The 25,166-nt window shown below is 40.2% G+C and overlaps 1 protein-coding gene across 2 annotated transcripts; it reads left to right on the top strand.

The window, feature by feature from the left end:
- Positions 1-5,070: 5,070 nt before the first annotated feature.
- Positions 5,071-24,838, top strand: pih1d1 (PIH1 domain containing 1). 2 transcript variants are annotated; one of them, XR_010817371.1, is made up of 12 exons: positions 5,071-5,249; positions 5,542-5,630; positions 6,162-6,234; positions 6,430-6,615; positions 6,696-6,757; positions 6,923-7,004; positions 7,091-7,181; positions 9,597-9,629; positions 13,626-13,710; positions 15,003-15,146; positions 22,368-22,523; positions 24,679-24,838. XR_010817371.1 is itself a non-coding variant. In XM_066708728.1 (11 exons), the coding sequence occupies exons 2-11, from the start codon at positions 5,544-5,546 to the stop codon at positions 15,357-15,359; spliced, it is 885 nt and encodes a 294-aa protein (XP_066564825.1). In that variant the 5' UTR covers positions 5,071-5,249; positions 5,542-5,543; the 3' UTR covers positions 15,360-20,890. The 2 variants fall into 2 exon arrangements, 1 of the variants encoding a protein (XP_066564825.1); XM_066708728.1 differs by lacking the exons at positions 22,368-22,523; positions 24,679-24,838 and adding an exon at positions 15,318-20,890.
- The last annotated feature ends 328 nt before the right edge of the window (positions 24,839-25,166 follow it).

Raw genomic sequence — 25,166 nt, 5'->3', positions numbered from 1 at the left:
TCAAAATCAAAATCATTTGCCTGAAGAGAAAAGTAATTGATCAGTGCAGACTACCAGTGCTTACTTATGGTTGTGAAACCTGTGCACTGAATGCAGCAATCATACAGAAACTGTGGATGACACCCAGTAGCAGAGAAGTATGGAAATGTGTCTGCTGGGAATAACAAAAAGAGACAGAAGAAGAAATGAATGGGCTTGAGAACAAAAAATAAAGTCATAAACGAGTGAAAATATTAAAATGGTCCAGATACAATGCAAGAAGAATAGATCTAATATGGACGAAGAATGCTATTTAATGGATTCCAAGAGATGAAAAAAAACCTAGAAGAGGAACAAATAGCGAAGGGCAAGATTAAATAATTAACTTTCCAGGCGTGACATGGAAATGGGAAGCTATAGATCAAAGCAAATGGAAACATCTAGGAGAGGTATGGGCTGATGGTGATGATATAAAACAAGAGGGTTAAATTATACGTTGTGTTTACAGATGTGTCCTCTGTAAAGTCACTTATACCCAGTGAAATATCCATTAATACTGGGCATGTAGCTCATTCTTAAAATGTATAATTTATATTTTAAAGTAGGGAAGTTAGGGCTTTATTGTATATAAATCAACTGAATGTTATGTATTGCCTCATATTTAAGGAACTGCATCTCCCATAATGCTTTGGGGTGGGGGGGTTCAGTGCCTTTTGGGTTTTTGAATCCAGTATGATGGCTGCTCATTGAAAATTGCTAGGAAAATGAATGCAGTCTGTTACTGGGAAAAAATGAAACATAACAGTTTATTTTATTTTATTATTATTATTATTTGTTTTGTCTGCTCCTGTCTATTAAGTCTTGTAACTGTTACATGTTGTGTGTGGCTGTCTGGCTGGTTTTATAAGTGAAATAAATTATTTTTTCTTACATTTCTGGGGGTTTGATGTTTTCTTGATCCTGTAATAAATGTTTGAGTGTCTGTCTGTCTACAGCAGTCCAGTCTAGTCTGTGACTCTGCAGCAGTCCAGTCCAGTCAGTAACTCTACAGTACTAGGGTTGACTGTGCACCGGCTCCGGAGCCCGGAGCCAGCTCCAAGACTCGGAGTCAGAGCAGAACTGAACAATTTTCATTAATTGTGCTCAGAAGCCGGAGCCGAAGCGGAGCTGGACTTAGGCTCATCAAAGCGCTCCGGAGCTGGAGCTGAGATGATGGAGCTCTCCCCCCTCCACTAAACTCTACCAGATATTAAGTCCATGTGTCTTGAATTAACAAAATATGTAACTTCATGAGTATTGTTGTGTGTTGGGGAATATAAAATTGGATCAGTTCTCACTCCAACTCTTAGAACATAATGCTTTATTTTTTATTAATTGAAATTAGATAGATATAGGAGGCCATTTGACCCATCGTGCTCGTTTGGTGTCCATTAGTAACTAAGTGATCCAAGGATCTTATCTAGTCTTTTTTTAAATGTTCCCAAATTTTCAGGTTCAACCACATCTCTGGGGAGTTTGTTACAGATTGTGACAACTCTCTGTGTGAAGAATTGTCTCCTGTTTTCCCATCTTGAATGCCCAATTTCCATGGGTGTCCCCGGGTCTGTGTATCCCTGCTGGTCCGGAAAAGCTCCTCTGGTTTGATGTGGCCGATGCCTTTCATGATCTTGAAGACTTGAATCAAATCCCCATATAGTCTCCTCTGTTCCAGGATGAAAAGTTCAGTTCCCTCAGTCTCTCCAAGTAGGACATTCCCTTCAGACCTGGAATAAGTCTGGTTCCTCTCCTCTAGAGCAGTGATATCTTTCTTGAAGTGTAGAGCCCAGAACTGTACATAGTATTCCAGATGAGGTCTAACTAGTGCATTGTACAGTCTTAACATTACTTCCCTTGTTCTAAATACTACACTTTTGACAATATATCCTAACATTCTGTTTGCCTTTTTTATTTATTCCCCACATTGTTTGGATGGAGAAAATGAAGAGTCCACATAGACTCCTAGGTCTATCTCATGCTTTACTTCTTCTAGTTCTATTCCTTCCATAGTGTAATTATAGTGGACATTTTTACTACCTGCAATACCTCCAATGCCTTGCACTTGTCCACATTGAATTTCATCTGCCAGGTGTCAGCCCACAACTGCTGAGATTGTATTTGCTGAGCCATCTATTTTAGTATCATCTGCACATTTCACAAGTTTGCTAACTATCCTAGATTCCAGATCATTAATATAGATTAGAAAAGCACAGGCCCTAATACTGATCCCCGTGGAACTCCACTAACAACCTCACTCCAATTAGAAGCAAATACTCTTATTTACACCCTCTGTTTCCTATACATCAACCAGTTCATATTCCATCTACATACATTACCCTAAATACCTACAACTTCTAACTTTAGGATCAGTCTTTGGTGTTGAATCTTATCAAAAGCTTTTTGATAATCTAAGTATATCATATCATATATGCATTCATATGATTTACAGCTGCAGTTGCATGTTCAAAGAACTCTAATAGATTAGTAAGACATGATCTGCCTCATCTAAACCCATGTTGGCTATCTCCAAGAATATAGTTTTCATTAAGATGCTCCTCTATTTTCTGCCTAATCATTTTTTCCAACATTTTACGAGTAATGCTGGTGAGATTGGTCTGTAATTTCCTGGCTCAGTTTTGTCCCCTTTCTTGTGGATAGGTATGACATTTCTCATCTTAAGAACATAAGAACATAAGGAAGTTTACAAATGAGAGGAGGCCATTCGCACTCCTGATTACATTGTACAATGCAACATCTTTCTGAATATCTGAGTTGGGTGGTCTGTAACACACTCCTACCACTAATCCTCCAGATCTTTTATTCAAAAGTTTAACCCACAAACATTCTGTTTCGTTACTAGGATCTAATTTGAGTTCTTCTGCCTCAATGCCATTTCTGACATATAATGCTACTATCTCTCCTAACTGTGTGTACAACTTGTATTCATCCCCATAATTTTCTGAAAGCCATGCTTCGGTCACTCCTACAATATCATAGTCACACGCCAGCACTGTGGCTTCTAGGTCTAACATCTTGTTCCTTATACTCCTGGCATTGAGGTACAAACATTCCAGGAATTTCCTACTAGCAGTTTTCCTTTGCTTTCTTTCCTTAGTGGAACATCTCCCATTGTCAGAGCTCCCTGCCCCCCTGGTCCCTAGTTTAAAAGCTTCTCAATTATTCTGTACATAAGCACTGCCAATGCATTAGCCCCCCTTCTGTTTAGGTGTAGACCATCTGGTTTGTACAGGTCTCATCTCTCCCAGAAGAAAGACCAATGCCCCATAAATCTAAAGCCCTCTTCCCTACACCTAGATTTCAACCATGTGTTGAACTTTCTAATCGCTACCTGACTCCCTGGCCATGCAAGTGGTACTGGAAGTATTTCGGAGAAAACTACCGTGGAGGTTCTGCTCTTTAGTTTCTTTCCTAAATCTTTAAATTTGTCTTACAGAACCTCTGCCATACCTTTTCCTATGTCATTGGTTCCAATGTGGACCATGACCATTGTATTCCCCCCGGCTTTAGCCAGTAGCCCATCTACTAGTTTAGGGAGATCTGCAACCTGAGCACCAGGCAGGAAAGATACCATGCGGGTCTCCTTATCAATAGAACACACTGTGTGATCTACGCCTCAAATCTCCTACTATAACTACCTCACTGTTCTGGGGGTGAGTGGGCACCATGGCGCCAAGCCCGAACCATGAAAACCAGCCCCAGACCATTATTCCTCCTCCACCAAACTTTACAGTTGACACTATGCATTAAGACAGGTAGCATTCTCCTGGCATTCAGTGCCACATTGAAAGTCACTGAGCTCTTCAATATGGCCCATTCTACTGACAATGTTTGTCTAAGGAGATTAATTTTATATACCTTTCAGCAAAGGGTGTGACTGAAATAGCCAAATCCACTAATTAGAAGGGGTGTTCACAAACTTTTAGCAAAGTAGAGCAAAAATACTGAATAGTCCAGTAAAATACTTGCTGGATGGCAACCCTAATTGCCACAGACATGTTTATTGTACGATTTTCAACTTTTTCATGTTTGAATGGTTATACAGATGTTTATGTTATTAATATTTTTGTTTTGTTAAACAGTTATTTAATATAAGTAAACCAAGAGTAAATAAAACACTGAATATTTCATACCAAATTTCTATATTCTTATCTCTTTTATCATCTTAGAAATTAAACTTAAAAATACTTAATAAATAATGATCCCATCCTAGTTTTGCACAGATTTTTGTGGCTCTGGAGCTGAAGCAGCAGTGTGAGGCTGCACTGGGGGTCACCACCATCTCAAGAGCCAGCCTATAGCCAGGTCTGATCTTCTGGAGCCACTGTGTAGCTGGAGCCAGCAAACCTGGAACATTGCCAACCCTAATCAGTACAATACAGTCAGTACATTAAAGTACAGTGCAGTTTTTGTTCTTAGGTTGACATTTTCAGTGAAATTTAGTTATTAACTTTGATACACATCCATCCATTTTTGAAACTGCTTATCCTGGTGAGGATTGCAGGGAAGCCAGAGCTGATCCCAGCAAGTATAGGGCACAAGGCAGGAATACACCCAGGATGGGATGCCAGGCCCAGGCTCATTGCTGAGCAACACACACACCTACACCCCTACAGGTTTAGCATAGTTTAGCATAATTTAGCATAGCCAATTAACCTAACCCACATGTCTTTGGATGGTGGAAGGAAACCAGAGTGCCCAGAGGGGAAACCCACAAGGAGAACATGCAAACTCCACACAGACAGACACCCCGAGCTGGGACTCAAACCCAGGACCCCTAGAGCTGTGAGGCAGCAGCGCTAACTACAGCGCCACAGCGCCACCATGCCACCCATCTTTGATACACATTGTTATTTGAAATCACATCAACATTTACAACAATAGCTGGCAAGGATTTGCAACACCTTCCCCCAGGCAAGATGGCGGTCTACTTTGCCTTGCCTCGGCGGATGTTGCAATTAGAACCCCCTCTATATCTCCCATGACCCATTTTCCCAACCCTCCTTTAAACGTCATCAATGTGAGACTAAACCGGCAGAAGGTGTAGAGATCCAACGTTGACTGTCCTGAGTGTTGCTGAGAAACGCGATACAATACATTCGGCTGAAAATATTTTTTTGAAGTCAGTTTTAAATTATTATTAAACTCTTAAGACAAGTAATATATTTTTGTTAACGACAACTGGCCGCATTTCTGTTTCTGCACTGTAACGTTAGGTATGTATAACCAATGTACCTTATTATTATTATTATTATTATTATTATTATTATTATTATTATTATTATTATACACGGATTGTACGCAACATTACAGGGGTAATTTATTTGAACTATTACTATTATTGATAGTACTACTACTAGTAGGCCTATTCATTGTAATAATAGTAGTGTTAGTGAGTCAGTCAGTCAGTCAGTCAGTGTTAATGTTCTGCAGTGTCCAGTCAGTATGTATATAGACTGTAGGTAGACAATATACATCTGTCCCTCCCTCGCTCTCTCTGTCTCTCAGGGATGGAGAGACACATAGACTCTTCTCTGCTGAGCTCTGAGCAGCAGCAGGAGGAGGAGGAGCAGCTGTATCAGCAGCTATTACTGCAGGTAAAGCACAGCTTAATACCATACCGTACAATACCATACCATACCATACCATACCATACCATACCATACCATTACACCTCAATATCCTACTATACCATACCATAAGATTACAGTACAGCACAATACTGCACCAGCAGGGCACCATACTGTACCATACCATACTATACTATATCATACTATACCATACCATACTAGTACAGCACCGCACCATACCATACTATACCATACTATTACAGCAAAGCATTGTTTCATTACAATATAGCATATTACATAGTGATATAAGACAATCCAATACAATTATACTACAGTGGGGTACAGTATAGTACAATACCAGTATACTACAATACAGGACATTACAATACAGCACCACACAGTACAGCACAGAACATTGTAACATAGTGCAGCCCAGAGTACTGTATTGTCTGACTTAACCCTCGCTCTCTCCCTCTTATCTACCTTTCTCCCTCTGTCCCTGTTTGCTTGCCTGTCTGTCCTCTCTCTCTCTCTTTCTCTCTCACTCCCTCCCTGCAGGCAGCTCGAGAAATGGGCAGTAAGACTCCTGTCCACGAACACCTCCCCTCTCGACTCATCACACCCCAACCAGGTAAGACTCCTCTCTCCCTCCCTCTGTCTCTCTCTGTGAGATTCTGTCTGTGTGTTGATTTTATTGCTTTGTTTGCACTGCTCTGTTGGTAACCTGTGGGTTGGTTGTGTTGCTGCTTTGCTCTCTCTCTCTCTCTCTGACAGTCAGTCACTCTGTGTATATACTGTATTTATCCCCCCCTCCCCTCTCTCTCAGGTCTGTGTATAAAGACAGTCTCCTCACAGGGCACCAAAGTCTTTGTGAACATCTGTCAATCACCCCAGATCCCACCCCCTCCACCCCTCACAGAGGCGGGCCTAGTGAAGCTCCTCCAATCGGATGACCCCTCCTCCTACAGAGTTCCCATGAGCCTTGGCGAGCCCCATGCCGAGATAGACAACAGTGAGTGTCAGTCAATCAATCAGTCAGTGTGTTAGTCAATCAGTCAGTGTGTCTATATCTACACTCTCTTTTTCTCTCAGGTGGTCAGGGCTGTACAGCCTACGATGTTGTCATCAATGATGAATTCTTTAAGAAAACTCAGGTGTGTGTTTGTATCTGTTGTTTTACAGTTGTTCATCATTATGTGTTTCAGTTTATGTTGTTATAGCTGTGTTGTGTTGTCAGAGGAGCTCAGTGTGTTGTGTGATTTGGTGTTGTGTTTGTGTTACTGTTTGTGGTGTTGTGATACAATTGTGTTGTGTTGCAGAAGGACACCCTGTTCCTGCAGTTCCTGATCGCTGTGTTGTTCGAGGGTCTGGAGAACAAGTACAGCCTTGATCTCAGTAGAGGTGTGTGAGTGAGTCAGTGAGTCAAGTCAGACAGTAAATAATTGTGTCTGTCAGCCAGTAAATCAGTGTTACCTTCTCTCTCTCAGAGTGGAGGGTGCTGAAGAACAGGAAGTGTCTGGGGTCCATTGGGCAGCAGAGTGTTCGCACCAGTAGCCGACCCTGTATCCAGGAGATAGAGTGAGCATGCGTCTCTATCCCATTCTCTCTGTCTGTGCCACTGTCTGTGTTTCTACCTCTCCCTGTATCTCTCTCCCTCTCTGTATCTGTTTCAGTGTAACAAGAGCTTAATTTGTGCAGGAGCTAGCTCTGTCCAGAGTCGGTTAGTCTGATTAGGCACTGAGGCACGGCTTCACTAAGAATTAACGGTTTAATTACAATTCCAAAAGGTTAATTAAAAAAATAATTATTATTATAAATTTAAAAAAAAAGATATATAATATATATAAGAACATAAAGTTTACAAACGAGAGGAGGCCATTCGAGCCATCGTGCTTGTTTGGTGTCCATTAATAACGAAGTGATCCAAGGACACTATCCAATCTATTTTTAAATGTCCCTAAATTTTCAGCTTCAACCATATTGCTGGGGAGTTTGTTCCAGATTGTGACAACTCTCTTTGTAAAGAAGTGTCTCCTGTTTTCCATCTTGAATGCCTTGAAGCCCAATTTCCATTTGTGTTCCCGGGTGCGTGTGTCCCTGCTGATCTGGTAAAGCTCCTCTGGTTTGATGTGGTCGATGCCTTTTACGATTTTGAAGACTTGAATCAAGTCCCCATGTAGTCTCCTCTGTTCCAGGGTGAAAAGGTTCAGTTCCCTCAGTCTCTCCGAGTAGGACATTCCCTTCAGACCTAGAATAAGACTCCACTTAGACTCCTAGGTCTTTCTCATGCATTACTTAATCTAGTTCTATTCCTCCCATAGTATAATTATAGTGGACATTTTTGTTACCTGCATGTAATACCTTGCACTTGTCCACATCGAATTTCATCTGCCAACTGAATATTATCTAAGTCCCTTTGAATAACCTGTGCTGCCGAGATTGTATCTGCTGAGACACCTATTTTAGTATCGTGCAAATTTGACAAGTCTGCTAACTATCCCAAAGTCCAGATCATTAATATAGATTAGAAAAAGCAAAAGGCCCTAGTACTGATCCCTGTGGAACTCCACTAACAACCTCAGTCCAGTTAGAAGCAACTCCTCTAATTGACACCCTCTGTTTCTAATACATCAACCAGTTCATAATCCAACTACTTACATTACCCTGAATGCCTACATCTTCCAATTTGAGGATCAGAGGATAATTAGTAAGACATGATCTGCCTCGTCTAAACCCATGTTGACTATCTCCAAGAATATGGTTTTCATTAAGATGCTCCTCTATTTTCTGTCTAATTATTTTTTCCAACATTTTACAAGTAATGCAGGTGAGACTGATTGATTGTCTCAGTTTTGACCCCTTTCTTGTGGATTGGTATGACATTTGCCATCTTCCAGTCAGTTGGCACATCCCCTGTTCTAAATGTCATTTGGAATATTTGAGTTAGCGGCCTGTAAATAATTTCCCTCATTTCTTTATGTACTGTTGGAAATATACCATCTGGGCCAGGTAATTTGTTTGTTTTTAAATCTGCTAGTCCCTGTAGTACCTCCTCTTCATTTATCCTGAGCTCTCTTAGGGTTTGACTGGGCTGGTTGTTAACCTGTGGCATTTTATCAGTTTTTTCTTTTGTAAAAACCTCTGTGAATTACTCATTTAGAACATTTGCCACATCTTGTTTTTATGAGGTAGGCGTAATTTATTTTCTTTCTTTTTTGAATGGAGGTATTTGCTCATTTATTGCCACAGCATCACAGACTTTTTAATGAATTCTGTGTGATTTAGTTTGATATTTAGTGTATTTATACTGTTATGTGTTCCATGCTACAAATTAGTATAAACTGAATGGGTACTATATACTTTGTTGTAGAATCTTTTTGTGCTTAAGCACAATTGTAACCTGTGATTAAGGTGCATTTAAATTCAATTCTTGTAGATGTTACTGTTTATACTTAATAATAATAACAGCATTATTATTATTATTTTTGTTGTTGTGCAGTTAAATAACCTTAATTCAAAAGGAAAACATGGCTTGGTCTTGGTAATATTGATTCTGTAAAACACATAATAGATGCAAAATCTCACCATGCTGTTCTAAATCGGAGCCCACTGCGAATAAGCACACACAGCTATGTTGCTCTCTCTCTCAGCAATGAGCCTTGTGCAACTTCTGTAGTGTTTTGACCAGGGCTCCTGCCTCGGGTGATGATATTACCATACATTACTTTACATGTGCTCCTCATCCTCACAGGGGACACATGCAGACACCGCACCTGCTTTCGAACACTGCAGGGAAATTATTCCTTGGATTATTCCACCACCCTGGACAGGGCCTCCAAACAGCCCCACACAGAGCATCAGAACACTCTCCCCTCATCATACAGCTCGTTATTAATTAATCTGTTTATTCGTCTCTCTGTCAGTATGTGTCTGTATGTGTCTCTCTGTTTGTCTGTCTGTCCATCCTCATGTTCTCCTTTTGTCTTGCCCTAGTGACACAGAGACTGAGACCTCACAGAGTAAGGGGTGAGTACCGTCCTCTTTCTCTCTCTATGTGTCTGGTGCTCAGTATATGCATCAGTGTACCTTCACCTGTGAAGGAGGTGAAATCCCTTCCCTTGAAAAGAACAAATACCTGAACACCATAATGCATCGCTCTGCCTGAACACTACAGACATCATAGTACATTTACATGGTGAACAGCAAATGTAAATGCGAAGTTCAGAGAACATGTGTGTGTCTGAAAGATGTGGCCTTGTATGTTTTTGTGAAGGAAACAAACCTGACCTTAGTTTTCCTCTTCCAAGAATCCAATCCCTCGTATACAGGACCTTTCTGAGACAACAGGGTTGGCTGAATTAAACCGTTGATATAATTATGCAGGTTTAGTCAAGTCTGAGGCAGGGGAATCCTGGGAGCCACTGGCTGGTGCCTAAAGGCGAAGTTCCAGGAGTGCGTGCCTGATCAACCACCTCTCATACTGGAGACCTGAAGGGAAACCTGTGATTGTTAATGTTATTGAGAGGGGAGGCTGAAAAGAGAAAACTGTTTGAACAAAGATAATCAAAGGAGTAATGTTTTAATTAAGTTATGAGTCACATTTGAGAAATCAGCCAATCACAGAGCGTTGAACTCCTCTATCCTGTGAAGATGTTGATGTGGGGTAATCCAGGCAAAATGAAAAATGTGCCATAGGCAACCAGAAAACAATGATGATTTATTTACAGATGATGATACGGTATGATAAAAATAATAAATAATAATAATAATAATAATAATAATAATAATAATAATAATAATAATAATAATAAATCAAAAGAAATCAAGACTTTAAAAAGGATAAGGCCACAACAACAATAAACAAAAATAAGTGGCTAATCAATTCAGGAGAGAGCACTGGCTTAAACCTTCACTCTACCTCCCTCTTCTTTCAAATGACTCCACTTTTTATTATTCAGCTCTTGGACTGGCCCATACATATATTTTCAGTAGTTAAATCCCAGTTAATACAAATGTATGTTAACATGTATTAATTGTAATAATTATACAGTATCAAGGCTGTGTGATATGACGATATATATCGTATGACGATAGAAAAACGTCTATCGTTTCAAATTATTCTCTATCGTTTATTTCGTTGTGTCGCAAATCCCACTTTTTACGGCAATAGTTTTGGTCATTTGGACGACGCTTTGCGTTCTTCCCGGTTCTTCAACACATGCCGGATGCAGGCAAGAAATGTGCATCAGAAACACAAACACACATGGAGAAGAGTAAACTGGACACAGAATAACCAAAATAACCAAAAGATACTTTAATGCACAAGCGCACACATTCCGCCCCGCTCTCATCGCCGGGCTAAACTCAATCTGCAGGCACCCCCGACAATACGCGATCGCACCCGCTATCCCCGCTAATTTAGATGTATATAATTTGTATAAAATTAAATAATAATAAAGTTTGTTTGCATTTTAATAAATTAGAAATCAATTCAAACGGAAGCAGAAAGTTTCATTTTCGTATTATTAAGATGGTGAAGTGGTACAACAGTTTTTATTATTATTATGATGATGATGATTATTATTATTATTATAACTATTTTGTATTAAAACGTGCTGTACCGGTAAGTAGAATCGAAGCGCGACAGTCAGAGAAGAAATGTACCTGTGTAGCGCCACTATAAACCCGGCTGTGGTAAATCTACCTGAATCTATACCATTTTACAGTGCATGTGTTGCCTGATTACTTGTGTTATTGTTATGTGACAGTAAATTAAATGTGTGTGTGTGTATATATATATATACAGTGAGGGAAAAAATATTTGATCCCCTGCTGATTTTGTACGTTTGCCCACTGACAAAGAAATGATCAGTCTATAATTTAATGGTAGGTGTATTTTAACAGTGAGAGACAGAATAACAACAAAAAAAAGTTATGAATTGATTTGCATGTTAATGAGGGAAATAAGTCTTTGACCCCTTTGACTTAGTACTTGGTGGCAAAACCCTTGTTGGCAATCACAGAGGTCAGACGTTTCTTGTAGTTGGCCACCAGGTTTGCACAGGAGGGATTTTGTGCCACTCCTCTTTGCAGATCCTCTCCAAGTCATTAAGGTTTCGAGGCTGACGTTTGGCAACTCGAACCTTCAGCTCCCTCCACAGATTTTCTATGGGATTAAGGTCTGGAGACTGGCTAGGCCACTCCAGGACCTTAATGTGCTTCTTCTTGAGCCACTCCTTTGTTGTGTGTTTTGGGTCATTGTCATGCTGGAATATCCATCCACGACCCATTTTCAATGCCCTGGCTGAGGGAAGGAGGTTCTCACCCAAGATTTGACGGTACATGGCCCCGTCCATCATCCCTTTGATGCGGTGCAGTTGTCCTGTCGCCTTAGCAGAAAAACACCCCCAAAGTATAATGTTTCCACCTCCATGTTTGACAGTGGGGATGGTGTTCTTGGGGTCATTCCTCCTCCTCCCAACACGGCGAATTGAGTTGATGCCAAAGAGCTCGATTTTGGTCTCATCTGACCACAACACTTTCACCCAGTTCTCCTCTGAATCATTCAGATGTTCATTGGCAAACTTCAGACGGGCCTGTACATGTGCTTTCTTGAGCAGGGGGACCTTGCGGGCGCTGCAGGTTTTCAGACCTTCACGGCGTAGTGTGTTACCAATTGTTTTCTTGGTGACTATGGTCCCAGCTGCCTTGAGATCATTAACAAGATCCTCCCGTGTAGTTCTGGGCTGATTCCTCACCGTTCTCATGATCATTGAAACTCCATGAGGTGAGATCTTGCATGGAGCCCCAGACCGAGGGAGACTGACAGTTATTTTGTGTTTCTTCCATTTGCGAATAATCGCACCAACTGTTGTCACCTTCTCACCAAGCTGCTTGGCGATGGTCTTGTAGCCCATTTCAGCCTTGTGTAGGTCTACAATCTTGTCCCTGACATCCTTGGACAGCTCTTTGGTCTTGGCCACGGTGGAGAGTTTGGAATCTGATTGATTGATTGCTTCTGTGGACAGGTGTCTTTTATACAGGTAATGAGCTGAGATTAGGAGCACTAGAGTGCTCCTAATCTCAGCTCGTTACCTGTATAAAAGACACCTGGGAGCCAGAAATCTTGCTGATTGATAGGGGATCAAATACTTATTTCCCTCATTAACATGCAAATCAATTTATAACTTTTTTGAAATGTGTTTTTCTGGATTTTTTTGTTGTTATTCTGTCTCTCACTGTTAAAATACACCTACCATTAAAATGATAGACTGCTCATTTCTTTGCCAGTGGGCAAACGTACAAAATCAGCCAGGGATCAAATATTTTTTTCCCTCACTGTGTGTGTGTGTATATATATATATATATATATATATATACCATAACAACATAACACACGTAATAGTAATCATACAACACTTACGCTCTAATGTGTTGCATTCTGCATATATTTACCATGACAGCCTGCATGTGGTATTTGTTAGTTTTGCATATTCAGTGATTAACTAAATACTTGTAGTTTGAATGTCTTTGGTCTTATTTTGTAGCTTGATTGGATGAAAACAAGAAATATCGATATATATAGTGTATCGCCCAAACTTCTAAAAATATAGATATATTATTTTTAAGTAATATCGTCCAGCCCTAGTATCAATTACAAGTATAGCGTCATCACTTGTATAAACACTCGTTATAGCTGGTCTACTTTTCCAATGTAGGTGTTAAGGCATTGAGCTATATACATAGCATGTGACATTAGTTTAACACATCTTCATTAATTGTCTCAAATATTCAAGTTATACTGCAATGTGGTCCGTGCCGGCAGGGTCGGCATCGCAAAGTTGGAAAGGCAGACTATTCTATTTTTAGGACGGATCTGTTTGCAGGAGTTCATGGTATGAGTTAAGAATCCTTCTATCAATGTCTGATCTCCCATGTATTCAATTGCACATGCGCAATTAGGGAAAGGGACAGTAATCCTGTTGTAATCCTGTATATCGGTGTTAACCTTCTCTCTCTCAGGGTGTGCCCTGAATTTAGGTTGATTGTGGAGCCCCCTGTTGGAGACCCAGAGTATCTCATCGCTGAGATTGAGCTGCCTGAAGTGGTGAGAGTGTAACACAACATCAGCCACAACAACAACAATATTAACAACAACAATAATAACTAGAATGTAACACAACATCAGCCACAACAACAACAATATTAACAACAACAATAATAACTAGAATGCTAAAGTTCCTGGAGAAACTTTGCATGTGAAAGTATGTTTGAGTATAGAAAGCAGTAAGTTTCACTGTACATGATGTAGTACTGTATTAAGTACAAGATACTACAGTATACAACAGTGTACTGTAATATATAACAAGTTACTACAGTAAACTATAGTATACACGTGTAATATGGTATAAAACAGTGTATTATAGTATTTGTTGTACTGTACTAATTACGATAATATGTCACGAAGTAATACAGTATACTATAGTATACAACACTAATACAGTATTGTAGTACTGTAGTATATTACAAGTTACTGCAGTATTCAATAGTGTACTATAGTATATCACATGTTACTACAGTATTAAAAGGGTACTATAGTATATATCAGGCTACTACAGTGTACTGTAGTATAATAGTATATTATGGCATAATATAATGTACTACAGTATTTGTTGTACTACTGTAGTAGGAACTTTAGTACATCACAGGGGTATACAGTATACTATAGACAACGTTGTATGGAAATAATTAAGGTATTTAGGTTGTAGTAGTTGTAGTGAATCATATGGAATAATAATATGAACGGTACTAAAGCTCTGTGTATATCGATTTAATGTAGTATCATTATTAGTAGCCTAGTAGAAGTGTAGTATGTATTAGTATATAAAACAGTATATAAAAATATGAGGACCGCAATGGGAAATCCCAGTTGGAACGCGCAAGGTGCAGAGTATAGGAGAGACAGGGAGGCGGGATCGAACTCTGGGAACTGTGACCGCTGAATGGCTACTGACTGATCCGTAATTTGCTTAACCAACACTGATTGGTTACTGACCTTGATTGGAAGGTCCGTGTGCGTGAATCTGTTCCACCATTGAAGTCAGTGGGAAATTTTTGGTGTTTAGTCGATCATAACTCAAAAATATCGATCCTAGCTTGTTTGGTGTATGTACGTTAAGAATTGGAGGAGGAGATAGTGTTAGTGCGGCAGAATAATAATAATAATAAAGCTTTTGTAAGTGAACAATACTCTGTATGTTTTCACATGCAGACAACTAATATCAAAATCTGGTGTAAGTCATTGTGTCATTCAGTCAGTCAGTCAGTCAGCCAGCCAGTGTGTAGATCAGTGTTTCAGTCTGTAGGTTTGCTTTAACCCACTCTCTCTCTCTTTCTCAGTCCTCCTCTCGGTCTCTCCTGCTAGACCTGGGGGAGGACAGGCTGTTGCTGTGCGCTCGCCCTTCTCGCTTTCACCTGGATTGTTTCTTTCCCTTGCTCATCGACCCAGCGTCCAGCGCAGCCCAGTACCACACACTGACACAGGTCAGACTCCCTCAGTTGCTATCTCTCTTTCTCTCTCCCTTTCCCCCCACCCCCTCTCTGTTAGTGTTAATGTGCTGTAGTGTCCAGTCAGTGTATGTGTGATGTATTAACACCCTCTCTCTCCCTCTCTCTCTCCCCCCCTCTTCCTCTCCCTCCCCCTCCCTCATTCAGGTTCTTACTGTTACAATGCCCATCGTCTCCAGCTCTATGTAATAAGCAGTAGTAATGTGAGTGCAAGTGTTAGTGTGTTGGGTGGGGAGGGCACTGCATGTCCTGTGTGTGCAGGATTGCTAGAGAAACACCTGTGTGTGGGGGGCACTATATATTGGCGAAGGACAAGCTCAGCTCCCTCTTACCTGCGATGGCAATGCAAGGTGCTACTATGAGCTGAGTTAGCGGTGTTAGAATTCCCCCAAGAACCGTTCACATGACCAAGAACTGTGTTAAAGGGGTCATGAACTGAGAAATAAAAATTCCCATGATCTTTTGACATAAAAAGAGGTCATTGTACTATAAAAACATATAGTATAAGTTTTATAGTATAAAAGTATAGTATAAAAACGCCTAGTATCTAAACTTTATATGCAACAAACATGTTTGGCTGAATTTCACCGGCTGGCATTTCTCAACATCAGAAGTTTTTAAAACAATTCCACATGTGTACTGACGGGGGAGTTGAACATTTTTAAATATGCAAAACTGTTAGCCAATCATACCAGTGGGCGTTTACTTCAGAGTCTATAATCTGCCACGCCTATTCAAATGGTGTGTTCCGATGAGGGGGGTCAAAACAGGACAGAAAATAGCCTATTACTTCTAAATTATGATGATTTTTGATGTACAAATCTTGATAACATTATAAGTGGACCTCGGAGAACAGTACAAAATAAAAAAACTAAGGCAGTTCATGATCCCTTTAAAGTCTGACTGTGTACAATTACAATGGAGACCTGTGGGTGGCGATTATAAGTTATCAAATGAGGATTATCAGTACTGTATTTGCCTGGACGTGAGAGTGTGGAAAGACAGCTGGACTTAAACCTCCCCTCCTCAAAAACAACACACAAACACTGTCTCGGCCCCGTCCCCCCCACCCCACCCCAAAACCAACACGCAAACTATCAGCCCATTTTCATACCCTTTGAACTAGTAATTTCATCATTATTTAAATTAACTTATGTGACCTTGAAAAAAGCATGCATTTTATTTTGCTTACATTTAGCACAATCTTAAGATTCGAAAGTATCCTCTGCAGAGCCAAGAAATAAGATTTGAGATGTAACAAGGCTTGGTCAACAGTTGGAGCAATGGAGTACAACACCGTGTCATCTGCATATAAATTAATCTTACAGTTGTTTACAGGATCCTCAATGTTATATGTATAATTATAGTGGTTTCAGTAAATCCCAGGATACACCAATGAAGAAGTAACAAGTTTATTACAGAAAACATACATATAGGTTAACCTGGAGCCCTGCTTTCACCTGAAGTGAAGAAAAGAACTGAGGGTATTCTAATTATTAAAGTAGCCCCCAGAACAGCGTAAATACAAATTAATGAATGCTTTATACACCAGACTGAATTAGCAACATGAAACCATTAATAATATAAAGATACATGTATATTTTCCCACTATATGTATATATATATATATATATAATATATTAGGGCTGTCAAAATTAACATTAACGCAAATTAATTTTAATGGCACTAATTTTATTAACGCGCGATTAATGCAGCGTGCATTTTGACCCCTAGCCTAGCCCGTAGTTGGAGAAATGGAGATGCAGCCATAGCGAGTCATAAGACAGGAAAGGATGCAGCAGCAAAAATAAATGGAGAAAGAAAAAGGTCTTCTGAACGGAAAATTCATATACAAAACGATGTCTGAAGTTGTCTGCATTGATTGTCGATGTGAATTAAGTTATCACCGCAGCACGTCGAGTTTAAAATATCACTTGATGGCGAAGCATACAACTGATGCAGAGAGCTCTCCTCCCTCTCGCCAAAGGCAGACCACACTAGATAATTTGCAGCGGAGACAGATGGACAACTCCACAAGCAATAGACTCACCACAGCGATAACTAAATGGGTGGCTAAATAACTAAATGTACACAGGCTTGTGTAAGTAAATTGCTCAGTGCAAAGAAAGAGAAGTAATGGGAACCTGGTATTTCTATGTTATTTTTTTCATGTGTCTAATAGACGTGAACAAGTTCTTTAAAAAACATCTATGACCTTTGAAACATGTCTAGTCTTCATACTCTGTTGAGTATGGTTTCACTAATAATAACATAGATTTGCATAAAGCATCCATATTTGTCCATGCCCATGTTGATTAGAGTTTTAAAAACTTGAAAAGTATTAATTTAAGGTACATTTAGAACAGATAAAAATGTGCGATTAAATTGCGATTAATCACGAGTTAACTCATGACAATCATGCGATTAATCACGCTTAAATATTTTAATCGATTGACAGCCCTAATATATATATATATATATATATACACAGTACTGTGCAAAAGTTTTAGGCAGGTGTGAAATAATGCCGTAAAGTAAGAATGCTTTCAAAAATATAGATTTTAATACATTATATTTATCAATTAACTAAATGCAAAATGAGTGATCAGAATTAAAATCTAAATCAAATCCATATTTGGTGTGACCACCATTTGCATCAAAAAGGCATCAGTTCTTCTAGGTACACTTGCACAAAGTCAGGGATTTTGTAGGCATATAGTCAGGTGTATGATAAACAATTATATCAAACAGGTACTAATGATCATCAATTCAATATCTAGGCTGAAACACAATCATTAACTGAAACAGAAACAGCTGTGTAGGAGGAATAAAACTGGGTGAGGAACAGCCAAACTCAGCTAAGGTGTGGGTGCTGAAGACCGTTTACTGTCAAAAGTCATACACCATGGCAAGACTGAGCACAGCAACAAGACACAAGGTAGTTATACTGCAAGGTCTCTCCAAGGCAGACATTTCAAGGCAGACAGGGGTTTCCAGATGTGCTGTCCAAGCTCTTTTGAAGAAGCACAAAGAAACGGGCAATGTTGAGGACCATAGATGCAGTGGTGGGCCAAGGAAACTTACTGCAGCAGATGAAAGACACATGCTTACTTCCCTTTGCAATTGGAAGATGTCCAGCAATGCCATCAGCTCAGAATTGGCAGAAAACAGTGGGACCCTGGTACACCCATCTATTGTCCAGAGAAGTCTGGTCAGAAGTGGCCTTCATGGAAGACTTGAGGCCAAAAAGCCATACCTCACACATGGTAACAAGACCAAGCAACTCAACTATGCACAAAAACACAGAAACTGGGGTGCAGAAAAATGGCAGCAGGTGCTCTGGACTGATGAGTCAAAATTTGACATATTTGGCTGTAGCAGAAGGCAGTTTGTTTGCCAAAGGGCTTGAGAGCGGGTTGCAAGTTTGGGGCTGCATTTCTGCAAATGGAGTTGGAGATTTGGTCAACTGAGCAACTGAGGCTGCCTAAATCCACAGAATAACTGTGGTTAGTTCTCCAAGATGTTTGGACCAACCTATCTGATGAGTTCCTTCAAAAACTGTGTGCAGGTGTACCTAGAAGAATTGATGCTGTTTTGAAGGCAGAGGGTGGTCACACCAAATATTGATTTGATGTAGATTTTTCTTCTGTTCACTCACTTTGCATTTTATTAATTGATAAATATAATATGTCTCTTTTTGAAAGCATTCTTTACAGCATTTTTTCACAACTGCCTAAAACTTTTATCAGAGTACTGTATGTATATATACACCGATCAGCCATAACATTACGACCACCTGCCTAAAATTGTGTAGGTCCCCCTTTTGCCACCAAAACAGCCCTGACCTGTCATGGCATGGACCCATTAGACCTCTGAAGGTGTGCTGTGATATCTGGCACCAAGATGTTAGTAGCAGATCCTTTAAGTCCTGTAAGTTGCGAGGTGGGGCCTCCATGGATCGGACTTGTTTGTCCAGCACATCCTACAGATGCTCGATTGGATTGAGGTCTGGGGAATTTGGAGGCCAAGTCAAAACCTTCTTCCATTGCTCTGTGGTTGAGTTCTGATGCTCACGTGCCTATTGTAGGCACTTTCGGCAGTGGAAAGGGGTCAGCATGGGCATCCTGTCTGGTCTACGGCTATGCAGCCCCATACACAACAAATTGCGATGCACTGTGTGTTCTGACACCTTTCTATCAGAACCAGCATTAACTTTTTCAGCAATTTGGGCTACAGTAGGTCGTCTGTTGGATCGGACCACACGGGCCAGCCTTAGCTCCCTACATGCATCAATGAGCCTTGGCCGCCCATGACCCTGTCGCCGGTTCACTGCTTTTTCTTCCTTGGACCACTTTTGATAGGTACTGACCACTGCAGACCGGGAACACCCCACAAGAGCTGCAGTTTTGGAGATGCTCTGACCCGGTCGTCTAGCCATCACAATTTGGCCCTTGTCAAAGTCGCTCAGATCCTTACGCTTCCCCATTTTTCCTGCTTCTAACACATCAAGTTTGAGGACAAAATGTTCACTTGCTGCCTAATATATCCCACCCACTGACAAGTGCCATGATAACGAGATTATCAGTGTTATTCACTTCACCTGTCAGTGGTCATAATGTTATGGCTGATCGGTGTGTGTGTATATATATATATATATATATATATACACTCAGCAAAAAAAGACATCCCTTTTTAATGTATTTTAATGATAATTTTGTAAAAATCCAAATAACTTTACAGATCTTTATTGTAAAGGGTTTAAACAGTGTTTTCCATGCATGTTCAATGAACCATAAACAATTAATGAATATGCACCTGTGGAACGTTAGTTAAGACACTAACAGCTTACAGACGGTAGGCAATTAAGATCACAAAAACTTAGGACACTAAAGAGACCTTTTTACTGACTCATCTGCGTGAACGTGCCTTGGGCATGCTGCAAGGAGGCATGAGGACTGCAGATGTAGCCAGGGCAATAAATTGCAATGTCCGTACTGTGAGACGCCTAAGACAGTGCTACAGGGAGATGGGAAGGACAGCTGATCGTCCTTACAGTGGCAGACCACGTGTAACAACACCTGCCCAGGATCGGTACATCCGAATATCACACCTGCGGGACAGGTACAGGATGGCAACAACAACTGCCTGAGTTACACCAGGAATGCACAATCCCTCCATCAGTGCTCAGACTGTTCGCAATAGGCTGAGAGAGGCTGGACTGAGGGCTTGTAGGCCTGTTGTAAGGCAGGTCTTTACCAGACATCACCTATGGGCACAAATCCACCTTCGCCGGACGTGATTTCCTGAAGGCAGGAATGTCAGTGTTTTGCCATGGCCAGCGCAGAGCCGGGTCTCAATGCCATTGAGCACGTCTGGGACCTGTTGGATCAGAGGGTGAGAGCTAGGGCCATTCCCCCCAGAAATGTCCGCGAACTTGCAATTGCCTTGGTGGAAGAGTGGGGTAACATCTCACAGCAAGAACTGTAAAATCTGGTGCAGTCCATGAGGAGGAGATGCACTGCAGTACTTAATGCAGCTGGTGGCCACACCAGATACTGACCATTACTTTTGATTTTGACTCCCCCTTTTTTCAAGGACACATTATTCCATTTCTGCCTGTGAAACTTGTTCAGTTTATGTCTTCGTTGTTGAATTTCTTTATGTTCATACAAATATTTACACATGTTAAGTTTGCTGAAAATAAAAACAGTTTAAAGTGAGAGGACATTTCTTTTTTTGCTGAGTTTATACTGTATATATATATTTAAACATATATTGACTGTGGTTTGACTGCTCCTGAGCCCTCCTATACAGCCAGTTCTATACAGCATCTGGGACCATCCAGCCTCACACAACATCTTTGCCTGGCCTTCTCTCCCTTCTTTCTCTCCCCATGCACTTCCCCCTCTGTCCTCTCCTTTAGTCTCCCTGCACCCTCTCCTTTCTCTCTGTCTCCAGGGAAAATACTGGAAAAGTCATGGGGGAAGAAATGGTCATGGAAAAGTAATGGAAAATTACCTAAAAATAAAAAGTCATGGAAAATAGCCAAAAATATATAGTCAAAACCCATTTACAACATACCTGGGACATAAAGTAGACTCCAAAATAAACCGTTTCATGGTCCAGAATGCAATTGAATTAAATCTTGTTAAAATTGTCCTTTTAGTACATACTCTGTAATACATACTTCTGGTTATTACAAACTTCATGGCATGCATATGTACACAGGGGTTTCCAAATCTGAGCTAAGCATAGAAACTGTATAGCAACACAATGAAGCTCGGTGCATTCACAACATGCAGACTTTTGGTATTCTGCACAGATTCTCAAGATTATTGGTTGCATTCTGGTACTTCAAATTTGCGACCATTCGTTAAGGTTTCAATTAAATGATTGATTTATGTGAGAACGCTCTCTCTACCCCCTATCATTTAACCCAGATCTGCCCAAACTCAGCCCTCCAGAATCCCTATCCAACAGGTTTTATAGGAACCTTCAATCATCACCTTCTTAACACCTGGAACAATTTCACTGTGAGGAAATTGGGAGGCACACCAGAGGCAGCACTTAAGAGAGGGCAGAAAAGGGCTCTCAAAATAATAGGAATGGAAACATCCAGCCAAGGCTCACAACATTGCAGTCCAGGAGAGAGCAGGCAGCTACAAATTTGGTGCTGGAAATGCATGAACCTCCCATGATCTACTCCTATTAAGAAGATGGGACGGTACTGGTAGGCTCCTCTGAAACCATAATCAGCAGTCTGAAATCACAGCCAGAATAATAATCATTGCCACACCCCCTATGCTTTTTAACAGTCAGTTGTAAATATTGTGACATGGTTTACTGATTTTATGTTTATTTTTGTGAGTGCTGTCTTGTATTTTTATTCATTTTGTATGTATTTTTTAAGTGATCTCTTTTGTATTTAATATGTGTTGGTAAATGTTGTTATATTTTATACCAAAAATGTATTTTTGAAATTACTGTTTTAAAAGTAGTACATTCTGCCTATTTCAGTCAGTGACTACGAGAGAGAATGAAATGCACTTGAACTTAAGTAATGTGCTTAATTGATTCAGATCTTCCATCTTTTGAAATTACGGTGACTAAACTTACTGGATTGGCGCTCTCCAGGACTGTGTTTGGGAACAACAGACTTAATCCTTCAACCTGTTTCTGTCTCTCTCTCTCTTTCAGATTCTCACTTAATCCCTCTGTCTTTCCCACCCCTCTCTGCATCTCTTGTTACAGTTCTCTTGCTCTCTGGTCACCCTATAAAAACCCATTGTCTCCCCCACTCTTTGTCATTCTCCTTCCATCCATCCATCCCTGTCTGTGAAGTGCACACAACAGGTAAGTCTGTTCTTTGTCTCTGTTTCTCTCTTTCTGTTTTATCAATCAATGTTTCCATCTTTTGCTTTGTCCTTCTCCCAATGTCTACAGTTTTTCTTTCAGTCAGTTTGTATTGATGCCTCCCTCTGTCTCTCTCCCTGTCTGTTTCACTCTGTCACTCTTTCACCCTCTGTTCCAAACTGTCTCTGTGTCATTAAAAACTGACATATATTAGTCTGTCTCTGTTTTACTCTCTGTGTCTGTCTGTCCGTCAGGCAGTGAGTTCCTGTCTGTTTCCTGTCAATCAAACTGTCTCTTGCTCTTTGATTCTCTTTTTGTTAGTCTCTCTCTCTCTCTCTCTCTATCTCTCTTCCTGTCAATCAATCGGTCAATCTCGTTGATTCTCTGTCTCTCTCTCTCAATGTTTGCCAGTCAGTGTGTCTGTCTGTCTACCCTGACATACCATCACAGTGAAGTACTGCATTTTCTTCTCTAATCCCTGTGCAAAATATATCTCTCCATTAATCCCCCTCTGCCTACCTCCATCTCTCCCTCCCTCTTTAAAATTCCATATGGAGAGATAGAGAGAATACAATACAAACACTGTACATTAACACTGACAAACTGGACACTACAGGAAATTAACACTTACTGACTGAACACTATAGTACATTAACAGACTGACTGACAGGACACTACAGTACATTAACACTGACTGACTGGACACTATAGGACATTAACACTAATTGACTGACTGGACACTACAGTACATTAACACTGACTGACTGGACACTAGGACATTAACACTGACTGACTGGACACTATAGGACATTAACACTAACTGACTGACTGGACACTATAGGACATTAACACTAACTGACTGACTGGACACTACATAACATTAACACTGACTGACTGGACCCAACAGGACATTAACACTAATTGACTGACTGGGCACCAGTAGATTAACAATGACTGACTGGACACTACATAGTAACACTGACAGAGAGATGAGATCAGTGGTCTATATTAACACACTTGCATATCTGACAGATTAGAGCAGTGAAAGGCAAGATGTGTTTAAATTTAACTGTGTATGTGATGTGCGTGGGGGGACGGGGGGAGATATGCACAGTGTCTTTGAGCTGAGCTGTCCATATCCTGTTACACTGACATTGTATCCTGCAATAATAATAGCAGCCTGCTCCTCATTGTGCACTGTGTGAGATTCCTACACATACTCCATTGTGTCTATATGTGGATGTGTGTTTGTGTCTGTTTGCCTTTCTCTGTTTCAGTGTTTTTTGTGTGTTTGTGTCTGACTATCTCTATTTCAGTGAGTGTGTCTGTTCATCTATCTGTTTCACTTTTTCTGTCTGTGTGTGTTTCGATGTTTGTTACAAAATGTATGAATACGAAAGAGAGAGGAGAGAGTGAGAGTCCAAATTGTTCTAGTTGAGAGAGAGAGACAGTCTATAAATTATTCTAGTTGAGAGATAGTGACAGAGAGGGAGATCGGGAGATAATGTAACAGTCTATAAATTGTTCTGCTTGAAGATTAAACCAGGAGGAAAGGAGAGAGTGACAGAGTGAGAGGGAGGGAGGAGAGAGAAACAATGTCACACTATAAATTGTACTGGCTGACAGAGACCGACATTTTTTGAGTGACGAGAGAGAGAGTGACAATGTTACAGGCTTTACATTTTTGGAGACAGACAGGAAGAGAGGGAAATACTTTCATACTTCTGTCAATTTACTTAAACCCATTGCATCAGCCAACACACAATAATACAGTTATTGCCATAACTGTAAACCATAATAAATATAAAGTACCAAAAAATAATTCAACATAATAAAAAAGCATCAATACACATTATTATTATTATTATTATTATTATTATTATTATTATTATTATTATTATTATTATTATTATCTGCGTTGAAAAATGCAGATCTTGTTATTACTCGGTTTCTTTATTATTTTTCTGCTTATTATCTGTGTTGAAGAAATGCAGATCTTGTTATTACTCGGTTTCTTTATTATTTTTGTTCTTATTATTATTGTCTGCGTTGAAATCACAACTTAGTACACTGTTAACTGTCTGTGTATGAGACAGACAGGGGAGTGTGTCACTCAGTGTGTCTATACTGTATTAACTCTTTCTCTCTATTACAGTCATGTCTGATGTGGAAGAAACCGAGGAGTATGAGTGAGTATCCACTCACCCTCTTTCTCCTCCTACTCTCTCGCCATCCCCTATCCCCCCTCTCCATCAACCACTTTCCTTGTCTCCCTCCCCCTGCAGTGCCTCAGCCCCTCTCCTCTTACTTATTTATGAATTAGTTGAAACCCTTAATCAATCATTCACAAAGACCATCTACAAGTCAAATGTGTGTGTGTGTGTGTGTGTATATATATATATATATATATATATATATATATATATATACACACACCGATCAGCCATAACATTATGACCACTGACAGGTGAAGTGAATAACACTGATAATCTCGTTATCATGGCACCTGTCAGTGGGTGGGATATATTAGGCAGCAAGTGAACATTTTGTCCTCAAAGTTGATGTGTTAGAAGCTGGAAAAATGGGCAAGCGTAAGGATCTGAGCGACTTTGACAAGGGCCAAATTGTGATGGCTAGACGACT

This window comes from Amia ocellicauda, chromosome 7 (assembly GCF_036373705.1).
Source record: "Amia ocellicauda isolate fAmiCal2 chromosome 7, fAmiCal2.hap1, whole genome shotgun sequence".
NCBI lineage: Eukaryota > Metazoa > Chordata > Actinopteri > Amiiformes > Amiidae > Amia > Amia ocellicauda.
This window is presented reverse-complemented; position numbering and strand designations above follow the sequence as displayed.